Source organism: Miniopterus natalensis, chromosome 6, assembly GCF_054644295.1.
Source record: "Miniopterus natalensis isolate mMinNat1 chromosome 6, mMinNat1.hap1, whole genome shotgun sequence".
Taxonomy (NCBI): Eukaryota; Metazoa; Chordata; class Mammalia; order Chiroptera; family Miniopteridae; genus Miniopterus; species Miniopterus natalensis.
The window spans coordinates 37,155,696-37,183,291 of NC_142086.1; the positions used below are offsets into that span (position 1 = coordinate 37,155,696).

General features: G+C 37.4%; 2 protein-coding genes across 5 annotated transcripts in view; one reads left to right on the forward strand and one right to left on the reverse strand.

Annotated features, from left to right (window-relative positions):
- Window positions 1-27,596, forward strand: part of GTPBP8 (GTP binding protein 8) — a 93,154-nt gene that overhangs the window by 4,238 nt on the left and 61,320 nt on the right. Inside the window, exons 3-6 of one of the 4 annotated variants that reach the window (XM_087818162.1) lie at window positions 1,521-1,651; window positions 2,613-2,712; window positions 4,586-4,704; window positions 9,752-11,416. In XM_087818162.1, the coding sequence (XP_087674288.1) occupies window positions 1,521-1,651; window positions 2,613-2,712; window positions 4,586-4,704; window positions 9,752-9,848 (447 nt within the window). In that variant the 3' untranslated portion in view covers window positions 9,849-11,416. Of the gene's footprint in view, window positions 1-1,520; window positions 1,652-2,612; window positions 2,713-4,450; window positions 4,491-4,585; window positions 4,705-9,751; window positions 11,417-27,596 lie in introns of those variants that run through there. The other 3 variants (XM_016200218.2, XM_087818161.1, XM_016200216.2) reach the window with 3 other exon arrangements.
- Window positions 12,606-27,222, reverse strand: RMP64 (ribonuclease MRP subunit p64). The gene is made up of 9 exons (XM_087818160.1): window positions 27,108-27,222; window positions 24,818-24,972; window positions 21,530-21,609; window positions 21,019-21,150; window positions 20,508-20,585; window positions 18,595-18,956; window positions 18,220-18,281; window positions 16,288-16,547; window positions 12,606-14,247 (listed from the first exon to the last, which is right to left on the reverse strand). The coding sequence occupies exons 1-9, from the start codon at window positions 27,208-27,210 to the stop codon at window positions 13,785-13,787; spliced, it is 1,695 nt and encodes a 564-aa protein (XP_087674286.1). The 5' UTR covers window positions 27,211-27,222; the 3' UTR covers window positions 12,606-13,784.

A 27,596-nucleotide genomic window follows, 5' to 3' on the forward strand; every position in this document is an offset into this window, starting at 1 on the left:
ATTTGCCCTGACCGGGAATCGAACCCCAATCGCCTGGATCCTAGGTTGATGCTCAACCGGTGAGCCACGCCCGGCCGGGCTGGATTTATTTTAGTAGTATCTTGAGGAAATCTTCCTTGGTCTAAGTCTTTTCCAAAGAGTATTTCTACTGTTATTCTATATTTGCTTCCGAGAATGATCATTTTAGTTCTACATTGATTTCAGAGGAAACAGTTGTAAAGTGTCTTTTTTCCTCCTATAATCTTTTATACCTTGCTAACTCATACATATACCCAGTCTACCCTGGGCTGAATCATGTGCTTATTATCCCAGCCAGTGTGCTGTAGTAGCTTTCTGTCATTTTCTAATTTCCTCTACTTCCTTCTCAATGATGCAGACTCTACCAATATCTAAGATACCTTCTCTTCAGTACTTACCCCCAGTTCCCCTCACCTTATTATCTATCCATAGCAAAACATTCCCACCAACCCAATGCTAACTGCCCCCTTTCCTTGCATTGGAACTGTTCCAGGAGGCTTCACTAGTCCTCTCTTGCTCCCCAATTCTTCATGAAGTTGATTCCCTGGCTCTATCACTGATGATTGTTGTCATTCATTAATCCTCCTGCCCTACCTCACCAAATAACCCAGGTAAATTCTCACTTCTAGGTAGGGTGCTTCCCTTCCTGCTATGAGAGGACAGTGCAAGAAATGTATTTCTGACATTCCTCATCTGTAATTCTAAAATCATTTTCCTATAGACAGACAGTGGACTAGGAAGCTAAGTACCAGTTATAACACCTTTCCTGTGAAAATATTTGTTCTAAGTTCCAAACAATTGACTTTTTAAATTATTTATCTTAATCTTTCCTTTTTGGATTAATAAATGTCCATAGTGACAGAAAATTATGAACCACTTATCATAAACCACTTATCATCTGTACATGAATTTTAGTTGCACAGGTATTTTGTAGTGTTGTACATGCTTTTTAAAAAATGGTTTAATGAAGGCACTAAAACCCATCTAATGAAACATGCAAAACATGTTGATTTTAGGGAAGCAGTAATCTAGGCATAATAAACTATCAGGCTTTGCATCTAGGTTTTATGACTGTATGACTAACAGTAAGTAAGTGTGTAATTTAACTTACTATAACATAATTCATTTCTCCTTAGAGAAATATTACTCATCAGAGAATATTGACTAGTAGTCACACCAGGTTAACTTTTTAACTGAGAGAGAGCTAATGAAATAGGAAAGACTGCAAAAAGTTTTGTCTACATATTTCTAATATGGAATCTAAAATTCTTCTTAAGTCATACATATTCTCTTAAAATTATGAATTGGAGAAAAGTAGTATCATCTAAGTTTATCTCCAGTCATTTCTATCTTTTCCTGTATAATTATCAGCATAGCTGGGGTTATATACAGAATACTTATACATGTTAATAAATATGATTGAATAGAAAACATTTTGAGATGAAATATATAATGGTGGATATTTTAAGAAAGTTTTCATTTTTTCCATTTACTTTTATCAGGGACACACAAAGAAAATGAATTTTTTCAAAGTTGGAAAATATTTTACATTGGTGGACATGCCAGGTTATGGCTATAGAGCACCTGAAGATTTTGTTGATATGGTAGAGACCTATCTAAAAGAACGAAAGAAGTAAGGAAAAACATTTTTTATAATAGTTATACATTGAACCCCAAAGCATATTTTCATTAATAGAGCATTCTACACATGATAACCACTGTAGTTTTATCAAACTTCTTTTAGAAAGCCCATTTTATTCTTGTAATATTCTGTAGCACAATATTTAGGACCTTGGTAGTTACTGCTTGCTTTGTTTCTTTCCTGTAGGTTAGCTTAATCTTAAATTTAAGTGTTTTTCTAAATTGAGACTACAAGTAATACTTTAGCAGAGTTTACTAATTTTTTTTACCAAACTCTTAGATGGCTAATTTTGAAAATGAACATTGTTGGTTAATGTGGCATTTATAAATAAACTTCTGTAAATTCTAATCATTCTTAAAGTATTTCTGAAGTCAAATCCTCTGTAAATGTTACCTTTTTTGATCTCCCTGAGGAGGCAAGTGGCAGTTGTATGTTACAAGCTTTGCACATATATAGGAAAATTTATGTTTAACTTTTGAAGTATAAAAATGTGTTAACAAGTATCTTGCTTGTTGTAGCTTTACATAGAAACTAACATGAGATACTTACACAAGAAAATACAAAATAAAATGTGTCTGTTTTGTGTTATCTGTTAGTCTTAAAATAATATTTCAAAATTTAGACATTTTTATGATAACATAGTTAATTGGGTTCATGTCTCTTTCTCTCACTAGATTTCAGACTGTTAGAGGAAGGGGCTCATTCACCTTTGTATCCAGTTCTAAGTATAGAGTCATGTTCAGTACATGCTACTGAAATAAATTAATATTTAGTGAATTTAGTTAACTCTTGGACTGTAGGATGGACTTTCTGGTAAACTGAGAATTCCTTTTGCCTAAAGAAATTTTTAAATTTTGGATTGAAAATTAGTCAAAGGAAAATTTATTAGCATAGTGAGGGTGGGGGGGTGTATTTTATATTGTCATTAATCTTTATTTCTACATTCTTATAGTTTGATGAGAACATTTTTGTTAGTGGATAGTGTTGTCGGAATTCAAAAAGCAGACAATATTGCCATAGAAATGTGTGAAGAGTTTGCATTACCTTATGTGGTAAGTATTTCTTTTGAATCATGGTTGCAGTTAGATATACCAGTTCTGTTGTGTGTGTGTGTGTCCTTTAATGAATAAGTGGGTCTTGCCTCTTCATGCGATAAGGGAGTACCTTTTGAGTTATCTTTTCGATTGTTAGCCATTAATAAAATAAGTTCTGTGCTATTTTTATTCTCTTTTCCTTTTCTCAGCTTTAATTTTTCACAATTATGGTCAAAGTAAAGTTTTTTAAAGCTGTTTATTTAGTGCTCCTAGCTGCTTTTTATTGTGATGGGCTTTTTTAATGGCAATGTGAACATTTGTCTAAAACAAGTTAGTAGCTCTTTAATAGTAGTTTGGCAGATAGTACTTATCAGTATGTAAATAAAACTGCAACTGAAAATTTACTAAGCTAATTTGGAATTTAAGAACCACTACAAGAACGTGGCAGGCTCCAGCACATACAAGTAGGATTTTTATACTGTATTCTTAAAGAAAACAAAATTTCTTCTAGGAATATCTTACCAGTGTTGTTTTTGTTGTTTGCTTTAGAATAGAATACAGATTAGTAGGTTGGTATCCACATTTATTTTGCTTTGTGAGTTTTCCAAATAAAATAGCACTCTTAAAGTTCCTTTCTAAGGAGAAGTAAAGAACCCATTGACTATAATTTGGTTTTTAAAAAAAGCCAGAAAACCACTAAAATGTAACAGTGGAGTTTAATGCAAATCAAATCATGTTACAAGTCAGAAACTTTTTTGTATTGTTGTAGTTACGGAGTTCTTGGGGTTTGCAAAGCCCTGTGGAATATTAGTGATAACCTACAGTTATGAGGAGCAGAAGGAATGATAAACGTAGTCTACACAGTAAAAATGCCTAAATAATACCAAACTGGTTTGGGGTTTTTTTTAAGTGATAGTATTCCTGATTTGGTATCTTAGGTACCAGTTTATGAAATCATATATTTTCTTCAGTTTTAACTTTAAAGAAATGTTACTTTCTTTTTTGAAAAGAGTTTGTAATAGAGGAATTATATTTCCTTTTAAATATCAGCATTTGCCTTTATGAGGAAAGACTCCCATTTGGTGGGATTCACAGGTCATTAGAAACCACACACTTTTTGCTACTTACTCCCTCTGCCATTTATATTTTTTATAACTGAAAAGTGTAAATGGTGAGTCAGGAAATTTAATTTTATAGAAATTCCCCAGGAAAATCTGATAGATCAAGGTTTTACTTTTTAATTGATTTTACTATCAGCCATGCCTTGGCCTTCCCTCTAATATGTAATCGTCTTTGAATAAGTAAATTATTCAGTGTAATTATTTACTAGTAAGCCTAGTAAATTCTAGGCTTACTTGGAATATAACTATATATAACTTGGAATAGTGGATACAACCTACAAATAGCCTGATTTCTAATTTTTCATTTAAATTATTTCATGTAAGATGGAACCATTTTGTAGGTCAAAAATCATTATAAGTTGGCAGTTTTATATGAATCAACCTAATAATACTATACTCACTTAAATGTCTTTGACCACGGATATATAGTGATCATATGAAACCTTTGGTTTATGGGAGTAGCAAATATGGCTCCAGGGTCCTTTCCACTGGTTTTAAATTCAAGGCAGTATAGTCCTTTGTAGTTAAAGCACCATTAAACAGCAAACACAGAGTGTATGCTTTATACATTGTGTACATTAACTCGTTTAATCTTCACAGTAACTCCTTTAGTGTACATTGCTTTTATTTTATAGAAGAGAAAACAAGTACCAAGAGATTAAGAAACTTGCACAGGTAACCTAGTTATTGAAAATTTATAGCTAAAATGTGTCAAACTGTATATTTTAAAATACTTTATTTCTAATGCTTAAATATTTGTGTTCTTGCAGATGGTATTAACAAAAATTGACAAGCCTTCCAAGGGTCATCTTTTAAAACAAGTGCTTCAGATCCAGAAGTTTGTTGACACTAAAACCCAAGGATGTTTTCCTCAGTTGTTTCCTGTAAGGTAAGAGTTGAATTGTTTTCGCAGCTTTATATACTAACAACTTTGTTACACTGTGTTACGTCAGTGTTTCTTATCATATCTCGGCCTTTTGGCTAAGATCAAGTGCAAATCAGTGTGTCTTAAACTGTCATATCATTTAAAATTAGTGAAGTTTGGAAGACTGTGCACTTAGCCATGATTTATTAGTACAACCCAAAAGTACTTTTAATTTTTTCTTCCCTCTATTCTTTCTTCCTTCTGCAAATTTTGCTGTATCTTCCTTGTAGGTTTTTTCATTCTCTTTCTTCCTCAGCCTGGCTCAACCCTATACCACAGCAGAAGTGAAAACTTTTTACTTTTTAGAATCAGCTAAACAACCGCCACAATAAAGATACTACTATCCCTTTCTCAGTTCCAAAGAAAAACAACTTAACTATATGGAAGAAAACTCAATCAGGCTATGAGAGATAAAAAATATTCCTTTAAAAGGACCATATGTAAAGAAGAAATTCTTCATATAAATTAAAATTAAGTAATGGTAGCAGACGGAATGTTTATTTCATGAGCTGGCAATTTTTGAGATACTAGGTGTGGTTTAGCAATGAAACATGAGTTTGTACTTTCAGTGTATACTGTGGACACAGTAAGTAACCTGTATTGTTGCAGAGATAGAGTAACACTCCTCTGTGATTTTCTTACTCTAATTTCTTTGTGAAAGACACTATGGGAGTTGTTATAAGAAAATAATGAAACCAAGTAGCAGTTATATATGAAACTGTCCTCTAAGCAGTCATTCTACGTCCTACCAGTGCAAATCACATGTAAATTGTTTGTAATTATGAACATGCCTGACAAAATTCCTCTTCATTCATTCCTACAAAATTCTCTTCTCCCTTTACTTACCTTTGAGTATTTATCCTGTTCACTTGTCTGTGTTCCATATATACAGTGAAACTCCTAGGGACAGGATTGAAACCCTAATTCTTCTAAGAGCCCTGAGCATTGTAATAGAAAGATAACTGTGTGTGTTTTTTAACTATTTAATAATAAGGAAGTGATACTTCAGCTAAAAAGGCAACACAAACATAAGATGGGCAAATTATGCCTAATAGCAGCATATATTGGAAAAAAATGTAATTGACTGGAAGCTGAGTTTGAATTAACGTATAATGGGGCTGCAGAAAAACTGACCATGTTTTCTTGAGCTACATTAATAGAATTATTGTGTTGAAAACAAAGGAATGATCAAGCAGTAGTCCCACACTGCTATGAGCTCTGTGTCACCAGCCTAATCAAGTAAGATTGTGGCTCGACATTAAGAACTAATAGAACTATCTGAAAACTGATCGTCTTGGGGAAGGTTGTGTCACTAGATCATTCAAAGCCCTTAATTGATCTGTGAAATAGTAAGCATTCCTATTTCATGGTTACAAGTCAGACAAGTGAAGTGAGTTCAGAGAGGTATTGGCTATAATAGAAAGAGTATAAGCCTTAGTGTAAGGCCATGGTTTTGCATGATTCCTCTACTTCTTAGCTATAGATTTTAAAGCAATTTATTTCATTTTCTGAGTCTTTTCTCACTAGTAAAAATGTGATTGTTAGAAGGATTAAATAAAATGTATTGTAATCTAGTACACACAGTATAATAAATGTTAGTTTCCTTCCTTGCCAAAGGTCAGTCAGTAAATGGCAGGGGTCAGGCCAACTACCCAGAATATCAGATTCCCTAGTACTTTTTTAGAGGAAGTCCCTTCTTTTTTTTTCTTTTTTCTTTTTTTTTAAATTGATTTTAGAGAGAGAGAGAAACATGGATCAGTTGCCTCCCACATGTGCACCCACCAGGGATGAAACCTGCAACCTGGGTATGTGCCCTGACATGGAATTCAGCCTGCCACCTTTTGGTATACGGGATGACTCCAACCAACTGAGCCACACCAGCCATGGCAGAAATTCCCTTTTTCAGATATGCCAGCATTCTCTGCTCTATAACCCTGGAATGACTGCTGCCCCTGTACTACTCACCATAGGTGACCCAGGTACTATAGAAGCCACACAGCACTTACATCTAAGAATTGAGACACAGGCGCCTGCTGACTTTCAAGAACGTCAGTGTTCACTATACCACAGTGACCACATACAGGAAATTGGTAGGCTATACTCTATTGGGGTTTTCAAAACCCAATTCTGAAAGTAGTGTTATATATAATCCTTGCTTTTACTATCATATCCAAATCCCAGTTCATCCTTGTAGATGGAGTTTGGCCTATTCACAGAATAATTATTGTAAAATAAATCAGATTTTATTTCTTTCTCTTCCTATATGATCTTGATAGGAGAAAGGTGGAAATATGAATAGACATGTAATCCAGAGAGGTTTGGCCTTTAAGCCTGTGGGCAAAAGTTAAGTGCTAGCCTTCATGTCTGAACTCTGTCCCAGCTGAGTGAAGGGTGAATGGTGAAAGGCTCCTAAATATTGATGCTGGGATCACACTATTGTTACAAACTGTAAGAAAGAAATATGTAAGTAGGCATAGTATAATAGCTTCTGTGGTTTTCTGTGTACTGAAATTCCAAGAAAATGAGACCTAATTGTAATAACAGAGAAAATCATGAGTTGACAGAAATGTTGCATATGAGTTCGTGTCGTAGTTAGTGTGTGGACTATCTAACTTGTATCTCTTCTTTTAAACTATATATGTATAACTCCATTTATAACCCAAGAATCATATGGGCTATTCTCAAGCAGGTGGGTTTGGTCAAAAAGTCCAAAATGCTGTACTTTATCAAGAAGGGAACTAGCAATGCAGGAAAAATGAGTTCAACTGTTTTATATACAGGTATACACCATACCTAATATCCATAAAAGTCATAGTGTATCCATAAAAGTCCATATATCCTGAGGAACCATGTGGTCATTTCGATGTGGACACACGGATGAATGGATGTGGATGATGGAGAAAGTACAACAGATAAATAATAAAGATAATAATGGTGATGGTACTTTTTTAAAAATCATGAAAAAAGGTCAAGGTGGTTGCATGTTGTCATCAGAAGTACAAACTAAAAGATCAAACATTTAGTCTGGGAAATAAAAAGCAAAATAAAAGATATTCCAGTGGTATTTTTCACAGAAATAGGACAAACAATACTAAATTTATATGGAACCAAAAAGACCCTGAATAGTCAAAGCAGTCGTGAGAAAGAAAAACAAAGCTGGAGGCATCATGCTCCCTGACTTTAAACTACTGTATATTACAAAGCTGTAGTAATCAAAACAGCATGGTATTGGCATAAAAACAGACACAAAGATCAACAGAACGGAATAAGGAGACTAGAAATAAGCCTACACATAATGGTCAGTTAATTTACAAAAAGGAACCAGGAATATACAATGGGGAAAGGACAGTCTCTTCAGTAAATGGTGTTGGGAAAACTAAACAGCCACATGCAAAAGAATGAAAGTAAACTACTATATACTATACACAAAAATTAATTCAAAATAGATTAAAGACTTGAATGTAATGCCTGAAACCATAAACTCCTAGAAGAAAACATAGGTGTTAAGCTCCTTGACATTGGTCTTGGTGATGATTTCTTTGGATCTGATTCCAAAAACAAAAATAAATAAGTAGGACTATATCAAACTGAAAAGCTTCTACATGGCAAAGGAAATCATCAACAAAATGAAAAGGCTACCTACTAAATGGGAGAAAATATTTACAAATCATATATCTGATAAGCGATTAATACCCAAAATACACAAAGAACTCATACAACTCAATAGCAAAAAAATAATAATAATACGATTAAAAAATGGGCAGAGGATCTGAATAGACATTTTTCCAAAGAAGACATACAGATGGCCAACAGATACATGAAAAGATGCTGGACATCATTAATCATCAGGGAAATGCAAATCAAATCCACAATGAGATATCCCCTCATGCCTATTAGAATGGCTGTTATCAAAAAGACAAGAAACAAGTGTTGTAGAGGATGTGCAGAAAAGGGAACCCTTGTGCCCTGTTGGTGGGAATGGAAATTGGTACTGCTATTATGGAAAAAAGTATGGAGGTTCCTCAAAAAATTAAAAATAAAACCACCATTTGATCCAGCTGTTCCATTTCTCGATATTTATCCAGTAAAAATGAAAACATATTCGAAAAGATATATGTATCCCCATGTCCACCAACCACATTTTTTCAATAGCCAGGATATAGAAGCAACCTAAGTGTGCATCAATGGATGAATAAGGAAGAGGTGGTTAAATACACAATGGAATACTATTTGGCTGTAAAAAAGAATGAAATCTTGCCCGTTTGCCCATTTGTGGATGGACCTTGAAGGCATTATACTAAGTGAAATAGAGAAAGACAAACACCATATGATGTCATTTATATGTGGAATTTAAACAACAGAAAACCAAGTTCATAGGTAAAGTGAAGAGATTAGTGGTTACCAGAGGTGGGGGATGGGTGGAGGGAGAAGTGGGTGAAGAGGGGTCAAAAGGTATAAGCTTCCAGTTGTAATATAAGTCCTGGATGTAATATACAGGATGGCATAGAACTATAGCTAATACTACTTACTGTATTGCATATTTGAAAGTTACTAAGAGTATCTTTTTTTCTTTTTATTTCCCTTCCTCCCTCCCTCCCTCCTACCCTTAAGAGAGTAGATCTTAAAAGTACGCATCACAAGAAAAAAATTTTGTAATTATGTACAGTGATGGATATTAACTAGACTTACTGTAATCTTTTTGCAGTATCTACAAATATTAAATCATTATGTTGTACACCTGAAACTAATATAGTTATGTCAATTATTCCTCCATTAAAAAAAAACTTTTAGTTTGGCAAATAAAAAACAAAATAGTAGGTATGGTGAAATTTTAGAATCATGATGGAAATAGATCAGAAAGTGTGGCCCACTAGATTTAGAATACAAGAGGCTGGGGAAGAGAGGTAAGGTAGGCCAAATTAAGATGTTGTCTTTCATACATGGAACTCACAGTTTGTAAACAATTTTTTAAGTTAGATGAATTCAGATCTGTTACTGCCTCTGAAGTAAGAGAGAAAATGATTTTTCTTTTCTTTTCACAGTGCTGTGACCTATTCTGGAATCCATCTGTTGAGATGCTTTATAGCAAATATAACAGGAAATCTTAAGACTAATTAACGGCATCTAGTTTAGCTGAAGACTCAACATTTTTTATGCCAGCTGGAGTAAAACACCTAGCATTTCAACATTGTTTTAAATGTTGTGTATCTGTAATTGCAGAGGATCAGTTCAGCTTTAAAACCTATATCTTCCCAAAGCAAGAATGAATTTGTGCCTAGGGGGAAAAAGGTTTATAAATTATTAAATTATGCCATTTATTAGAACAGATACTAGCAGTTTTTCCTATATTTTAACAAACTGACAAACCAGCAGCATATAGAAGTCCATAAAGGTGAAAACCTGTTTACTGCTGTGTAGAGAAGAATTTGGCATGTTATTTATTGGGCTTTGCCTTTTAAGGAAAATGTCTTTTATGTATATATTTTAAATATTAAAAGAGAAGATAAAAAAGGAGTTACTTTTCTGCTAAGCACTGATAGGCAGGTTGAAGATAAATGCTCCTATGTATGGCTATAATTTATCTTTTTTCTGAGTCCTTGTTTGAATATTTGAAAAAACAAAACACTATTCTTGATAAAATTTCAGTTGGTCCACGCTGGAAACACCAATAAATTCAGGCTGGAATCAGTTACCTTCAGGTAAACATGGGATTCAAAATCAGAAGAGTAGAATTCAAGTTCCAGTTCTATTATTTTTTATATGTTGGACCTTGTGCTAATTACTTGATTTTGAGCTTCATTTGTAACTTTAACCCCACAAGCTATGAAGATTAATGTGGTATATTATATGGAAAAAGGACATCTGCATACTATGCATATTTGTAAAGGGAAACCAACCCCAGAATACAGTAAAACACACAGGCAGGTTTATCAGATATCTCGTCATGGAGGAAGTAACATTTTCTCTAGTGAAAGACAAAAAATAAGAAAACTCTTTTAAACTGGTTTACAGAGGATGAGAACAAAGTCAGTAGGACTGTTTAGAAACAGTACATTAAGATTCAGAATGGAAAGATAAAGCCTTACTTTGAACTAGAGTTAATGGAAAGGATTTTTGTGAAGATGGTACTGACCTATTCATGTAAGTGGCTTAGCTTCTCAAAGTGAGGCTGAGTATTGTTATAGCAATAGCACTAGATAAAAAATTAAGACTGTAAAACAGTTCTGGGGCTTTAGAAAATTCAATTCTGAATGTATTTTCAGTTTTATAGTTGATAGCACTGGTCTATTCTAACCAGCAGCGTGTTGGGCTAAAAAAAAAAGAAAATCATTTTTATATAGGTATTTGCAAAGTAAAATATATGATGACAACTGAATTATCTTTCTTAGAAGTTATCTTTCTGCCTGCCAGTGTTACTTTACTGCTTGTCTTACCCTTGTTTCTCCTAAAAGCATAGCCCAAGATTTGCGTGCAGTTGTTTATTTAAGTGATCCCAGGAAAGGGGTGTGATGGAGAAATGAAACCAAAGGAAGGAAAGCTAATCAAGGATGCATTGAGTTGGATACTACATAGGCACTAGTGCTTGATCTTGAGGGACCTGAGAAGCCTTATGAAATGTGCCTCTGAATTGTCTTTGAAGGGGGGAGTTGTACATGTCCAAGGGCCAAGCAGTTTCTGCAGCTTGTCAGAAGCCAGGAGGTAGGAAGTGAGAGGTCCCTGGAGCAGGAGGCAAGGTGCAGTTGTCTAGTCCTACTCCAAATTGGTCATCATGGCAGTGGCTGAAATAAGGTCAAGAGGATTTGAAGACACTTGGAAGTTTCACCACTCTTCTCTCATAAATGACCTGAGTGTTCTAATGCCACCAGAAGTGATTAAATTGGCATTCACTATGATGACACTAACTAGTTTCTAATCTAATTTACTAGGTAAGTTATGGTTTTTAGATTTCACTTAAAAAATTTTAAAACATTTTAATTTGTCTGGAAAATTAACTGATATAGAATACTACTTTCCTTGTAAATATATACAAAGTATCATTTTGTAGGCACATCATACGAAGTCTTTTGGATTTTTCTCAGAATTGTAAGGGGCACAAGATGAGAAAGGGAAGGTGAAGAAACTTACTCCAAAGGAATATTAATGAAATTAAAAAGTGCTAGGCTTGCAGTCCAATTAGGGCTTTATAGTTTTACCTTCTTGGACAACTCACTGAACCACTCTGGTTTTTCCAATGAGGGATCATCTCCAGTCTCTTAACTGTAAAAGTTTATGATTCTTGAACAATAATGCCATTTCAGATGAAGGAACCTAAGTTCAGGGAGACTGACTAGCTCAGTAGAGTCATATGCAAATAAAAGCAGAAGACTGGACCTTAAGTCTTAGAGTCTTAGAAGCTGATGGCTATTTCTAGACTTGTCATGAATGAGATCTCCTTGGTATTGTCCATGTTTTAAGGCACTTAGTAGCTACTGCCACTTGGTAGGAAGCTAGGAGAAATAAACTGTAAGGTAACCCGATTAAGAACTCTGAATTAAATCAGGGTGTTCAGCCTCTGGGAAAGGAAACTAAACCAGTGTTTATCTGACTACATTTCAGGCTCCTTGCACCAAAATCACCTGGGCTCCTAGTTAAATCACAAACTTCTGGCTCCATTCCCTGGCTGTGTTTATCTTAGGAGAGACTGAGAATCAGCACTTTTAAACAACCCACTAGGTCATTCTCAAACAGCCTAAAGTTTGAGAACCACTGGTACAGATAAGGGGGAAAACATGCAGAAAGCAGAACAGGGAAAGAACAAGGCCAGATAAAGAAGGGAAAGGAAATAGAAGAAAATGATAGGATGGCTGAGGAAAGGAAGGATGCAGTACATACAAAGGCACTGTTTTATTTATTTTTTGTAAGTCTGTATATAACATAAAACTTAAGGCTACAACCTACTTAACAAAGAGCAGCTTATTAACCTTTCTAGTAAGCTAGAATGTTTGAAAAATTACCTCAAACTTTACATCATTTGAAAATACATTAGAGTTACCATCTTAGAACAGTTGAACAAGCAACATACAAATATTAGTTGACAGCATCAGTCCCAAATTATAAATTTATGTTTAGCCTCATATCTGGGTCTATTGTGTCTCCTAGTTTTACTTTTTCATTTACCTTTCTCACCTACTTGTACTGTTATCCTGTTGTATTTCACGTATAACCATGAGTTACATATCCTTTCTGGAGTCAGTCACTTGTACCCTATAAATAAATAAACCCCAAAATCCTATAAACAATTCCAAAAGCATTTTATTATTAAATATATTTTTATTGATTTTTAGAGAGAGGGGGAGAGGGATAGAAATACCAATGAGAAACATCATTGATCAACTGCCCCCTGCGTTTTAATATCCTCTTCTATGAAATAAGGTGAATAAAGTGAAATAATGGTTGTGACCATTCCCTGATAAAACAATTAATGGCAAAACTTCTGAGTTCCTTAGCTGGTCAATTCTAATGTATCAACAAGACAGCACTCCCACTAGCAGCTACAAACTTTGGTGTTCAGAAGTGGACTTACCTATAACAGAGCCAGTAAGACCAAAATGGCCTTTTGGGTGATTCCTTGCTACCCCTCCCCCCCCCCCCCCCACCTCTAACTCTCCATTTATCTTAAGGCTCCGAGTAGGTTTTTGCAAACCTAATTATTCAGGCCCTAATTTCCTGGTAAGTCATAAAATTATCCAGTTTTTCAGGGACCTACTAGTTTCAGTCAGGGAAGGAATTTCATCTGCTTTTCAAGGGTACGATATGGTATTTTTCATCTTAACACCTGGCATTTAGTCAAAGTCAAATTTGATTAACATTCAGATATCCGCTAATTAAATGACACAAAGCTACTATAAATGTTTATTGAATTCAAACGAACTGCTATACAATATGGCAGTAAATCTCTGAGTCCAAGTGGTGCTTTCAGATCTTTCCACATCTCAGGAGTTCCACTTAAAACAGCAGAATACTGGAATAGTTTGCTGGTCACTAAAAAGTCTCACAGTGAGCATCTAAACTCCCACTAAAGCAAAAATGTCATCAATGTCATCTGTCTCCTTAATGGTTCCTGGTGTATTATGTTTTTTTATTTGCATCACTGTCCATGAATCAGCTTTACTGTCACTGCTTCCTATAAGATTTTCATGATTTTGTTTCTCCTTGGTTTGTATGACAGGATTTGAAACTCTGCTACTCAAGAGTTGCTTACTGTTAGGATAGAGGTTAGTTCTATGAACTGCACAGTGTGAGAATCTCCATTTACTGGTATCTGTAGAACTCTGAGTCCCTTGAGGGGACTGCTGAATTTCCTTTAAAAGCGTTGACTGCATCTTCCTCTGTGGTTTTCTCTGTCTCAGTAAAAATTTATTCTGTGATCTTCTTAGTCTCGGATGATGCTTTGAAGTTTTGCTACCCGAGCCACGTAGAAGGCAGTTGCAAATCGATGTTTTCATACACTCTAGTTTCTTGGGCAAACTTTAAAGGACAGAGAGAAAGGAAAAATCTGAGATTGTTAAAATGGCAAAGAAAACATTCCCAAAAACTTTTAATTTATCTCCTTTTTACCAACTTCCAGCAAAAATACACAGTTTATCTAAGTCCCATGCCTGTGTACAACCCCAGATCATGATGAAAAATAAGGAAATAGGTGCTTCAACCCAAATCTGTGTTTTCAGAGCACAATGTCCCCCATTCAGGTTGTAGGCAAATGTGTCCCAGTCATATTCCCAAAGTAAAGCACCTCCTGCCACTACCTGGCAAGGTAGCTGAACGGTGAGATACCTCCATACTTTAGTGCCAGAGCTTTCTCCTGATAATTGCTGATCTGTTCATAATGTAATTAATAGGTGTGGAACTGGGGAAAGGGTGTATCTCCAACAGGAAAAAGTCTGTGAGGGTGCATGCGCCCATTTCTGGATAAACAACTCCGAGTTGTAGCAGGAACTGAATAAGGAAACAGGAATAACAGTGAAGAGGGAGTTTACATAAGAATAGACAGGGCTTTGAGCACAGAAAGCTGAGTGCCTCAAGCTACCCAATTTGTGATCCATCTGTCCTCCTCAAGTACGCGGATTCAGAACTCAAATAGCTGACTGCTGTAGGTGTTTTGCTCTGAAAAGGATGCACTGCCACAAAGTGCATCGGGTACCTTGCTAGCTGCCTCACTGTGCGACAGACTTCAAAAAGATTAGCATGGGTCTGTACTTCCTACCCCAACACCCACCCCTCTTCCTTTTTAAACAAATATAGAACTCTGTGGAAGCCCTTTATAATGTTAGTAATTCATGATCTCTGTCTCCAAACTGTTATCTTAATATAAGCTAAGATTTTTAAGTGGGGAGAGGGTAGGTATATTTCCCAGTTGAAATGGAAACAGGATGAAAACAGAAGAACCAGAGGATCTGAATTGACTTCTAAATCTCCAACACCCTGAACAAAATGCTTCATTTCTTTATCTATACAATGGGAATAATACTGCCTATCCCAGTTACTGTGGACATGAAGTAGATTTTGAGACAGCATGGATGGACCTGGAGAATATTATGCTAAGAGAAATAAGCCAGCCAGAGAGAAAAATATCACATGATCTCATTTATATGTGGAATCTATGAAACAAAATAAATTGACGAGCCCGGCCAGGCATGGCTGTGGTTGAGCATTGACCAAGGATCCAGGAGATCGTGGTTCAGTTCCCGGTCAGGGCACATGCCTGGGTTGCGGGCTCAATCCCCAGTCGGGGGCATGCAGGAGGCAGCCAATCAATGACTCTCATCATTGATGTTTCCATCTCTCTCTCTCCCTCTCCCTTGTTCTCTCTGAAATCAATAAGAACATAAATAATTTTTTAAAACTGGTCAAAAGGACTGCCTCTGTGAAGGGGATATATGGATCTTTAGTCATTTGTGGCTGATATTATTATGATCAGCATCTATTATTTTTTCAATTAAAATAAAACCCTAAAGTGTCTAACTTCATGTATTATTTCAAGCAATACTGACTGGTTCACAAAGATGACCATCCGTTCTATGAAAGTAAGAAATCAATACACAGAGAGTCTAGATCCTGTGAACGAACATTACCTGACACTGACCTCTGAGTCTGGTGTGTGCACTTGTAGAAGGCAGGTACCTTCTGCTCCTGCTCCCACACATTCATCCTGCTGCTCTGGAGCTGTGAGCAGACGGGCCATCTTTCCTACTAAAGCTAGAGCTCTGTGAGGATTAAGTCTGTCTTACACACATTTCTATCCCCAGATACTCCTATTGCTTCTGAATGAATGGGTGGTGTGGTGAAGAGCATAAATGAATAAAACCAATTAACCAAGTTTACTTTACTCCTCCCAGAGATATAACTTTGTCCGACAAAAGCAGCAAATAAAATTGCAGTTTGAATGGATCTCACTTTTAGCCCCCCTCGGGCTACTGAACATCCCATTTGAAAGAAAGCTGACTTAGATATATATTTTTGCCCTAAATGACAACAAAAAAAGGAATGTAATTTTTGTAATATACCTACCTATAACCTTGAGCTTCCACATGTTTAAGGCGATTACTTTTAAGAAGTTTGTTGCCCAGAAAGGAAGCCTGAGCCTTGAGTTTTTTGCTCCTGCACCACAGAATCGCCATTTGGATTTCTTCAGAAAGTTGTATGAAAGTCTCAGCCTCTTGGAATCTTTGCACAAAACTTTTGGCACAGGAAGTTCCTATCACTTTCTGAGAAGAATGTTTGGTTGCCTTTAGTTGGGGCTGAGGATACTTAAATTCAAAGCTCGCCTCCTGAAATATGGGAAGGTGAGAAAATATATGATTTGTTACTGAATTGTCTTTTTAAAAAAAAAACACCAAAAAACATTTTTTTAGCTCACTGTACTCCTTTTGTCCTAAAAGACTTTTTTATCCACTGCTCCTAACATAAAAATGTTTTCCCCTCTGTGCTGCAACAGATCCCCTCTACAACTGAATTCAGTTGAACACAGGAAACTGTAAATATTCTAACACATAAGATAAAACTCCACATGATTAACTATTGGTCAAAGCGTATCAGTGGGGGAAAATCACTGAAGAGCCCTTCTCCTGTGTCCTACTGGACTCCCACAACTTGTTCTTCACTGATTTCTGTACCCCAAGCCACCCTCCTCAGTGATGGATTATAAATGTCACTGAAGAAGTGAAGACAGGGATGACTGCTGAGCATCTGTTAAAAAATACTTAACTGAGTAACCTTTCCAATTCCAATTCAACCATCTCTTGATGTGGTACCTTTGTCTCTTCAATCCACCTTTCTGTATCAAGTCAGGTTTGAATTTTATCAACTTATATAGTTTGTGAAAATATGCCACCTATTAGGTCTACTTCTGTCCTTCAATCAATGCTTACCTTCTTCCAAATTTCTCACCCTCAAGAATATAAAAAAGTGATAGAAAATATAACAGTAGACCCTACTAATGCTTTGTGTTGGTGATTGGTTAAAGAAGTCTTACTTGAAAGCAAACTAAGTACATTAGTGCTAATTGCTAAAAATGTGGTAGTGATAGTCATGCATAAGAGGGATGCTGACCAATCAGCTTCAAAACCTAGGAATAGGTGAACGGACTACAGAAGTTTCAAGGGCCACAGAGAGTCACAGTGCTTAACACAGAGTTGACAAAACTATTTTGGGGACTGGTGTAAATGGTAAAGAACAGACTATGAAACCAAGCTGCCTGCATTCAAACCCCAGCTCTGCCCCATAGCCTGAGCAAGTTTCCTGTCCTTTCTATGCCTCAATTTGGGCAACAGAAGTCAAGGGGTTACCAGATAAAAGAGGGTGACACTGATATATATTATTGCTAGGTCCAGAACAAACAATTTACAGACACTGACTAAGAGGGATCATGTTAAAGCTTGAACCTGACAGGAAGAAAGAGAAGCCTCATGACAAAGGATGAGGGGGAGGATGATACTGAAAGTTGCTAATAACATCTAACACCAGATAAGTGCCTGCCATACTCCTGACTCTGTGCTGAACACTTTACATTCATTAAAACTGGCTCAACCCTATGAGATACATACTATTAGAAAGCATATGTATGGGCAGGTCAAGAAGCTTACATAAGGTCACACAGCTAGTGCAAACCGAAGCCAGGACTCAAAGCATTTCTATCGGACTGCAGGGCCCATACTCTTAGCTACAGTACAATCCACACCTACAATGGATCCTAGGGTCACTTTAAAATTTTAGCAAACCTCTTACTAAAATCTGTCTGAAGGCATTCTATTAACTGAATTAACTGGATGCACTAAAATTCCTTGGAGTGCCTCCATTCAGAAGCACAGACTGCGAACTAAGATGGTACTAAGCTTAGAGGCAGGGATAAAAACACAAGTAAGATTCAATCTCTGTTCTTGGTAAGTGGCATCTACTCTGTAAATTAGAAGAAATCATAAGCTATATTAAAATAAGCCAAACCTGAATAGCTCTGTGTTTCAGCTGTTTGCAGAAAGCCCTCACATCAAAATCTGATGACTTTTCTGTGGAGAGGGAAAGATCAAATACAATAACTTAGGCATACTATTTTCAAATCAACAAATTCTTATGTGCATGACAATATTTCTTGCCAAATTACTACAAAAGAAGTGAAGGAAGCAAGCAAAAAACTATGAAACAACAACAGAAACAAACAACTTTAAATGCTCAAGCTTAGAAAACACAGGTATTACCATACATCTCTAAAGATAATGTGTGTTAAAATTAAAAGGTACATATTTCTTTCTGTACAATCCATGATTATAGTGTAATTTCAACATTTTTCTTTTTAGTATGTGCTATATCAAAGCCTATTACCTTTGAAGATTTTCTTATTCTTTACTGGCTGTCCAAGATCCACATTAGTCTGTGTATTGATCTTCATTTGATTAGCTTTTTTGGAAATCCTAAGTAAAGTTTCTTCACTGCACCCTGGTGATTTCTCTTTTGTTAAGAACAGCTTATTTAGCAATTTAGTTACTCCTTTAGCTGCAAAAGCTGTAGGCATTTTTTTCTCAAAGACCTCAAGATAGGGCTGTCCTAAAAATTCAACAATATCAGAAGGAAAGGTAAAATCTTTGAAGTAAGGCAATGGTTGAATCCTAGAGATCTCTTGAAGCAATCCAAACAGTGGCTCATATAAAGAAACCAGCCTTTTTAAAACACCTTTATAGAGAACCCTAGAGAAAGAAATAGGAGCTCATGAATTAACCAGTAATTATAATTTGTAGATTACATAACCACAACAATTCAAAGCTGAAAATAAATGCCTATCAATCTGCCCCTACAGATAAAAAAACTCTATAGCACATATTTGCAAATTAACCAGAATAGTCTAGCCTTAACAGAAAAACCCAAGTACAAAATGTACTTAAAACTAAATAAAGTACTAAACAGAAAGCTGTCTCAGAGGATGTGCATCAAAATCCTAAGTTTGGTATTATCTAGGTGGTGAGATTTGAGGTAGATTTCAGGTTCTTCACATTTTTTCTACTTTTTAAAATTTCTTAAACATGTTTTATTGTTGTCATCAGTAAAACTTAGTTATTTTCATTATAGGAAAGAATAATGAATGTTTGACACTATAAAATAATATGATTGGTAATTTTAACATTGTTACCTCTGACCAAGAATAAGCAGAATACAAACAAGCTGACTGGAAATAGTATTTAAGACATACAGGTTAAGACAGCAAAGCAAGGTTTTTAATTTCCAAAGGCAGAATTTTTGTTTTTAGGGTTTTTAAAAATTAATTTTTATTTATTTGTGTTTTTGAGAGAGAGAGGAGGAGGAAGGGAAGGAGAGAGAGAGACATCAATTTGTTGTTCCACTTATTTATGCATTCATTTGATTCTTGTATGTGCCCCGACCAGGGACTGAACCCACAACCTTGGTGAATTGGAATGCTCTAGCCAACTGAGCTACTGGGCCAGGGCTTGTTTGCTTTTAGTTTTAATTCAAATTAGAGATGATAATTCTAGTTGTCTAAAATGGCCCAAAACAGGTCTCTTTACAAAATGGGCAGATTCAGAGTCCAATTATCCATCAAATAAGTTTCAGAATATATATTGAGAGATTCAAGAGAAAGTCTCTTTGGTTTGCAGCTACCAGTGTTCTTTATATCAACTAACTATACCTCAAAACACAACGGTATTTCTTTCCAGATGCGTTACATTCTAGTCCTTGAGCAGGAGAGGTCTCTGTATTACTCACAGATCTTGTTTGCAAGATACAGAAATGGCTCTAGTTAATTAAGTAGTAAAGGTATTTAGTAAAAAGAGAAAGAAAAAAGCAGTGGTGTTGCAGGTGGCAAAAAATAATCTGGAGCACATAAGGAAGGTCATGCCATTAAAAATTAGAAATCTAAAGGCAAAAACAATCAAGTGATACAGGCTGTACAGGAATACTTTCATTCTAAATGGGCCAGTTGCTGTGTGAGTACAGCAACCATTTTTTTTTATTATTGCAGTTGCTAATCATCGTAATTCATTTGCTTAAATTGTGTACGGCTGAGGTGATCTCTTGGCTTCAGATTTAAAGCCTAATCTTTTGACATAACCATCAACACTTAGCTTCCAAATCCACCCCACATAAACTCTGATCAAATGAAACAGAACTCCCACAACTTCAGCATCCCATGGGAAAACAAATATGAAAAACAATGAGAAACCTAGGCTGAGTTAAAGGGATGAAAAAGAAATGAAGGATTTCAGAGATGTTTACATACATACCATAATCTGCTCACTAGCCCAACCATCACAAGGTTTAAAATGATAAATTCTTGCAAACCGAGGTGTTTCACAGTCAGGCTGGAGAATTAAGTTAAAATTGGAAAACAAAACCAAAGTAATTTGGATTTTCTAAGTTACACTTATGAAAGAATGAGGTTGGAAATGGAAAGAATTTTCTTGAGGAATTAAAGCCTTAAAACATGTTCTATTTAACTCGTGGAAACTTAAACTCTGCTAGAGCTCTCATGATTAAATTTAGTGTCCAAGTTTTAGTTTCTAAGCTTAAGAATTTCTGTCGGTGCCCTTAGGATAATACATACCAGAGCGAGACAGGCAATCTCTGGCAATGGTTGTGTCAGGCAATTCCCAGGAAAAGGCGGCCAAGAAGCAAAATTTTAAGAATTCTCATACGTTATAACTCCTACAGACCCCCTAGCTTTCAAACAGAAATACTACTAAATTTATCCAAGCAATTCCAATTGAGAAGGTATGTCAGTTGATTGAAGGATACAGAAATGTCTTGCAACAACAGTCTAATAAGCGAAGTAACAATTTGCAGGCTCCCAAAATCTTCATCAACACCAATTCCACCACTGGTTGGCTAGGGATGACACACGCTTTGGTGGCTACAGGCTGGTTTTCACTTGACAAAAATAGAAAAGTACATTCATTATTAAAACTAGAAAACTTTCACTATTAAATATGAAGCACTTGTATAGCAGTTTTCAAGTGCAGAGGTGCTTTAAGCTCAGTTTGAGGTGGTTTTGCTCAATAATGACTCACTGAAGTTTATGGACACTGATGTTTCAACATAATCTTATCACGTCCCAGATTTCAAGTCACATGGGTCCCTCCCACAACCCAACAAAGGGAGACTGCCACAAATACCAGGTGACCCTTATTAAAACAACATTTGTACAGCTGATGTATATGGTTATAATCCAACACCAAGCAGAAAAAATCCAAAGGGAGATCACAGCAAGACAGAGTTCTCACCACAAAGCCCATCACAAAACACTTACTTGGAAGAAAACAACTCAGAGAGCTCTTGAACTGAACCCTCCAAATTCATGTTTTTCAAACGTTTTAAACACTGTTCAACCTGAAGGGGAAAAGCAGCAATTCATATGTATGTAATACAAACAAAGCTACTGATGTGACCAGCAAAGCAAAGAAATCCAAAATTTCAAAGTATGGAAGTACATTGAATACCACAGAATACCTTTTATTTAAGGGTAAAGAACTCTATAACCCAAGTGATTGCTTCTGGTTAAAAATCTGACATTTATTCAGCCAAACAAATTTCTCAAATCAGATTATAACTAAGAATTTATTATACGTGATGCTATAAAGTGGATCAAAATAAGTACAAGATTATTCTCACAATTATACTTTTTCTAAAGCAACATGATTTCAAATAGTAAAACTATTAATATGGTATAATTAACTACAAATTTCAACTGTAAGTGCCACAGAAATGAGGAAAGTGACCAGTTTATTCACTTACAGATGTAAACTGAACACCTACTACGTGCAAGGTATGCTGAGAAATAAAACCGTACATAAAACACTTCCCAATCTCTAGTTGCTAAAAATCTATTAGTAAATTAGAAACATACACATATATGTAAATTAAATAGTAAAATAAAAATTGATATGCCTTATTTAAAATTGCAGTCCCCTCAGCACTCCCCCTTGTCTGCTTTCTTTTTCTCCATAGCACTTATCATCTGGCATTTGATTAACTGCCTTTCTCCTCTCAACTAAGTTCCATGAGAGCAATATATTTTGTCTATTTTATCCACCAGTGTACTGAGTACCAAGCATTGAGTAGGCATTCAATAACATTTTTTATTGAAAAGAGGGTAAAAGATATCCATTGTACAAAATGTGGCAAGAATTCTGTGGTCCTCAGGAAATATCACACAAAGAGCCTGCATGGGACTGCATCCAGACTGAAGGATGTCAAGACCTGGATGGTCACTGATACTGGCAAAGATAGTATCTTGCCAGAGCTATGTATATACTACAAAAAATCCAATCAAAGTTATAGATTCTCTCTTAACAGGATAGTTTTCAGAACTATGGTGGCGACAATCCTTAAATCCCACGGGATCAGCTCTGTATCATTTTTTAATTCTGGACACCATCCTTTGAGAGAAGTACTGACAAACTAAGATGGTAAAGCACCTGGGAAACACAGTAAGTGAGCTATGATTCAAACAAAGTTGGGGGGTAGGATTTTTGAGAAGTTTAGCGAGGAAGAGAGAACATGGAGGAACATAAGAACAGTCTCTATATACTCAAAGTACTGTCACACAGAGAGGAATCAAGACTTTTCTGTGCTCCACTGGGGAACATTGTTAGAGTGAAGCTAATTCTGGTATCTAGCTTTTGAAGGTAGAAAACATAAATCTTAAAGTAGATGAAAGTTCTCTGTAAACTGATATGTTAGGCAGATATTAGGCAGTAGTAGTAATAGTTGCAGAAGCAGCATGAGACATGTTCTCTACTCTAAGGGATGGTAGGGAACATAAAACATGTACACAAATACCTGTACTGCAACACAGACTGCGCTAAATGCCCTAAGAGAAGCACAAACAGGAGGCCCAAATAGCCAAGAATCATAACAAGAGGAGTTCAACAACACTAATCAGAAGGATGCAACTTAAAATGAAATTACCATAATAAACACTCATGTTACCCCTTGGGAAAAAGTTATTACTGCTGGGAAGGCTTGAAATGGGACTTGGAGGATGCGGAGGCCTTTAACAGGTGGAGATGGAGGGACTAGGCATTCCAAACATACAGGACCAGGTAAGCAAAGGCTCAGGTGAAGAACAAACATGGTGAGGACTCATGAAGAATTCAGGTTACCTGGAGTGTAAAATAGATGAAGCCAAAAGAGAAGCCTGAACCAGGAAAACCAAAGAGAACAGATCTTGGAGGATCCTGTAAGCCAACCTACAAGGTTTGGTCTTTATTCAGGAGACAGAAGAGAACCATTAAAAATCAAAGCTGTGCCCTAGCAGGTTTGGTTCAGTGGTTAGAGCGTCAGCCGTTGAAATGAAGGGTCTCAGGTTCAATTCCGGTCAAGGGCCCGTGCCATACCTCGGTTGCAGGCTCCATCCTTGGTCCCAGTCAGGGTATGTGCAGGAGGCAACTAATCAACATGTCTCTCTCACATCAATGTTTCTTTCTCTCTCCCCCTTCCACTCTCTCTGCAAAAGCAATGAAAAAATTATCCTTAGTGAGGACTAAAAAAAAAACAAAGCTTTGTTTTAGGATGATTAATCTGACTTTGCTTTATAGAATATGCCAGAATGGAGGAAAGATCAGTTAGGATAGCAAGACAACTAAAAGTCCACAAGGTTAAAAAAAGATGCAGCCAGAACTAAAAGAAGGGATTAGGTGCAGAGACAGTTTTGACTGATCAACTGACTAGATGGCAGAGCTACAGAAAAGGAAGCAGCAAAGAAAGTGGAACAGGACATTTTTCTGACTGGATAATTATTTACAACGTGGAATCCAGGAGGAGAAATTTGTTCATTCGAAGTCTGGTTTTGGAATTAAAGACTCAGAAGGAGATAAAAGCTGCCCCGTCGCAAAAACTTAAGATCATGATCCCTCATCTTTCTCTGATGGACAAATCTTTATCTTTTTTACCTTAAATAATGGGAGTAGAAAATTAACCAGAGAACATGAGTCAGCAAGTTTAGAGACTGTGTCTTTTTCTCCCCTGTATGCCAAGTACTAAGCATAGTGTCTGACACATAGAAAGTTACAAAAAATACTTGCAGAAATAATAAAGTGAATCAATGAGTGAGAATATAAAGAACTCAGCTTAGGAGGCTCCATTCTTTGGTGCAGTCCCTAAACTGGAGGGCCCAGTTTTGTCTTAAACTCTAAAAACTACATGAAACACTTCACACAATTTGTTATATACCCATTTACTCTAATATACTACCAATTAGATTATATAACCCGCAATAGATAAACTACAACTTTGTTCTTTTTATGATTTTATGATTTTGATTATGCCCAGGAAGTTATTTTTTAATTCCACACTTTGTCTTGATCAAATCACTGTACTTTGAACTAGGCAAAGGCACTGTAATTTATAATAGATTGTGTCTAATGAAAACTTTTTATGAAAATTACCCCCTAGAAACAAGACTGGGAAAGAAAGTTCTTATAAGTCACAAGTAATTTACTCAGTTTCCATAAACAACTACATATTAAGTAGTAGTGTAATCTCCATCTTCATCAAGTAAACCTGTTGAGTCTCAAACACAGGGCTTCCTCCTTACCTGTTTAAGAGCCAAATGGGGCTTGTGGCGGCCCATTCTGTTGTGATTGCTGTAAAGGACTGCACACAACACATCTGTTTCTGCATCTAAGGTTTGGCTCTTCAGTGACAGTGTAACACGCCAACATTCTTTAATTACAGCTGCAATACAAAGTTCTAAAGCAGAGAACTTTAATAAGCTTTAATATGTATTTCTGCATTAAGTGTATTACATAAAAATACACTGAAAGAAGCATCTTAGTTTATTTTTTTAAGATATTTTATTTTTTTTATTGATTTGAGAGAGTGAGAAAGAGACATCGATTTGTTGTTCCACTTATTTATGCATTCACTGGTTGATTCTTTTATGTGCCCTGGGATCAAACCCGCAATCTTAGTGGTTTACAGATTATCTTCCTTCTTCCTCTTTTGAAAAATTCCTTAACAGGATTTCTATTAGGTGTGGAAATTCACCAACTTACTCCCCACCCCCAAGGCAAACTCTTCAGGCTTCAGGTAGTTGGGACAAAAGCAAGTTCTCGATGTTGTGTAGAAATCTGCCTTTGTGTCACTTCCATCCAGGATGCTAGTGCTCTCCTTAGAGCCATACAGAACACATAGCTTTCCCGACTAGGAAGCAGTTATCTCCGCTGAGCCTCTGTTCAGTGAGGCATTCATCAAGTAATTTCCAATTACCATGCTAGTTTCTCTTTTCTTAATATAGTCTTATTTTAAAGTGGTACCCAAATACAGTATATTTGACTTTTAAGAGCATGCATTTACCCATTCATTCTGTCTTGCTTTTCTGCACAACAAAATGGGGGGTTTAGAGAAGTATACAATATGTGCCCCGCCTTCAAGGTACATAAGGTGTAAGTGTGCACCAAATGACTAACTACAAAGTATTCCTATGAAAGACTATTGAAATCATGGTATGTAAAGATATACAATATGATGTGATATAAAGATATACATACTTTTTTAACAGACATTCCCTTGATTTCTGGACTTTATATCATGTCTCACCATTTTCCAACTTCTCAAAATTTCTTTCCCAGCAAGGGGAAGAACCAGAATTCAAACTTAGGCAATCTGGCTCCTGAGCCAGCCTCCTAACTACAATGGCCTACTGCCTAAAAATGGCAATACTATCATACATTGCTAAAACACTTTAAGAGCACTCTACCCCACACTAGACTTATAGGGTGATTACTTCATAAGTTACATCAATGTCTTAACACTATGTGGTATACCAGAAAGTAATATAATATTGTATGTCAACTGCAATTGAAAAATTGAAAGAAATCTTTAAACTAATCTATCATATATGCTGCCAAGTACTTTTCACAAGCTTGTTTTTAACTATAAATATTGCTGTTCGACAGATTAAATTGTAAACTTCTGTGTGGTCAAAAAAATGCTTGTTTATGTCTATTCTAAATATAGTCAGTGACCATAATTTCATTTATTTACTTTTACTTGATTTCAGAGAGAGGGAGAGGGAGAAACATCAATGATGAGTCATTGATAAGCTGCCTCCTGCACGCCCCCTACTGGGGATTGAGCCGCAACCGGCCTGTCCCCGCCGTGAACTGAACCCCGACCTTCTGGTGCATGGGTCATGCTCAGCCACTAGGCCGCATGGGCCAGGCTGTGACCGTAATTTTAAACCCAACAGCAGGGCACAGTGTCTGCCAACAGTAGTACGCAACCATTCTCTTTGCTTGCATTGCTTGAGTGCCTACTGTATGCCAGGTACTGTACTGGTTTCCGGGAATATAATGATAAACTAGTCACACAGGGTGATCATAGAGCAGAGCATTTAAAATTGAAACTGTCTCAGGAAACCTAGATTGCTGCGATTTTACACGGTAACTTGTTGGTGATTGCAAAAAGATTAAAAAGAGCATCGTTAGATGCTACCAACAACCTGTGACGGGCAGGGAGGACACCCCATTTTACAAATGAGAAACCCGAGGCCCGGAAAGCGCGGTGTCAGTCGAGCGCCTGACTCCCGGCTGCCCCGAGGCGGAGGGCAGGCAACTGACTGAGGGTAGACGGGGCTCCGGCGGCCGGCGCGAGCCCAGGTGCCAGGCCGCGCCTGCCCCTCCCCCCTCCCCCGCCCCCGCCGGGCCCGCGGAGGGGCGGCGGAGCCACAGGCCCGCCAAAGCCCCTCGGCAACCGCGGGGCGCAGCCCCCTCGCGGGGCCCGCGGCCCTTCCCAGCGCCCGCGCCCAGGAGGCCCCGCCCCCGCGCACGTGGCCGCCGCCCGGCGCCACCTCCGCCGGCGCCCCTCTCCCGGGCGTCACTCACCCAGCGCCCCGCCGGGGTCCCGCACGGTCACCGCGCTGCGGCTCCCCGCCTTCGGGATGCGCACGCGGTTCCAAGGCTCGGGGCCCCGCGCTGCCGCAGCCATCTTGCGAGGCGGGGGAGGGGCTGGGGAAGGCGGAGCTGGGCGGGAACCGCGGGGCCGCCGCGGGACGGGGGGGGGGAGAGGAGACTAATCGGGGGAGGAAGAGGGCGGCCCGGAGGCGGGGCGGGGCGGGGCGGAGCGTCCTTCCCGGAACCGGGGCCCGAACCCTGAGTCCCGGAAAGGACCCGGGTTATCACCCAAACCTGGGCGCGAACAGCATCGCCCGGGAGTGTCCTGGGGGAGCGCCTGTCCCGGTACGACCGTCAGGCCCCCGAGATGCTTACCCACCGGGGGATTTAAGGCACAGCCGAGTTTGGAGCTAACTTCTCGGCATTTCACGGGTGTGTTAACTGGGGCCCAGATTGAGTTGGTGCACGCACCCCCACGTC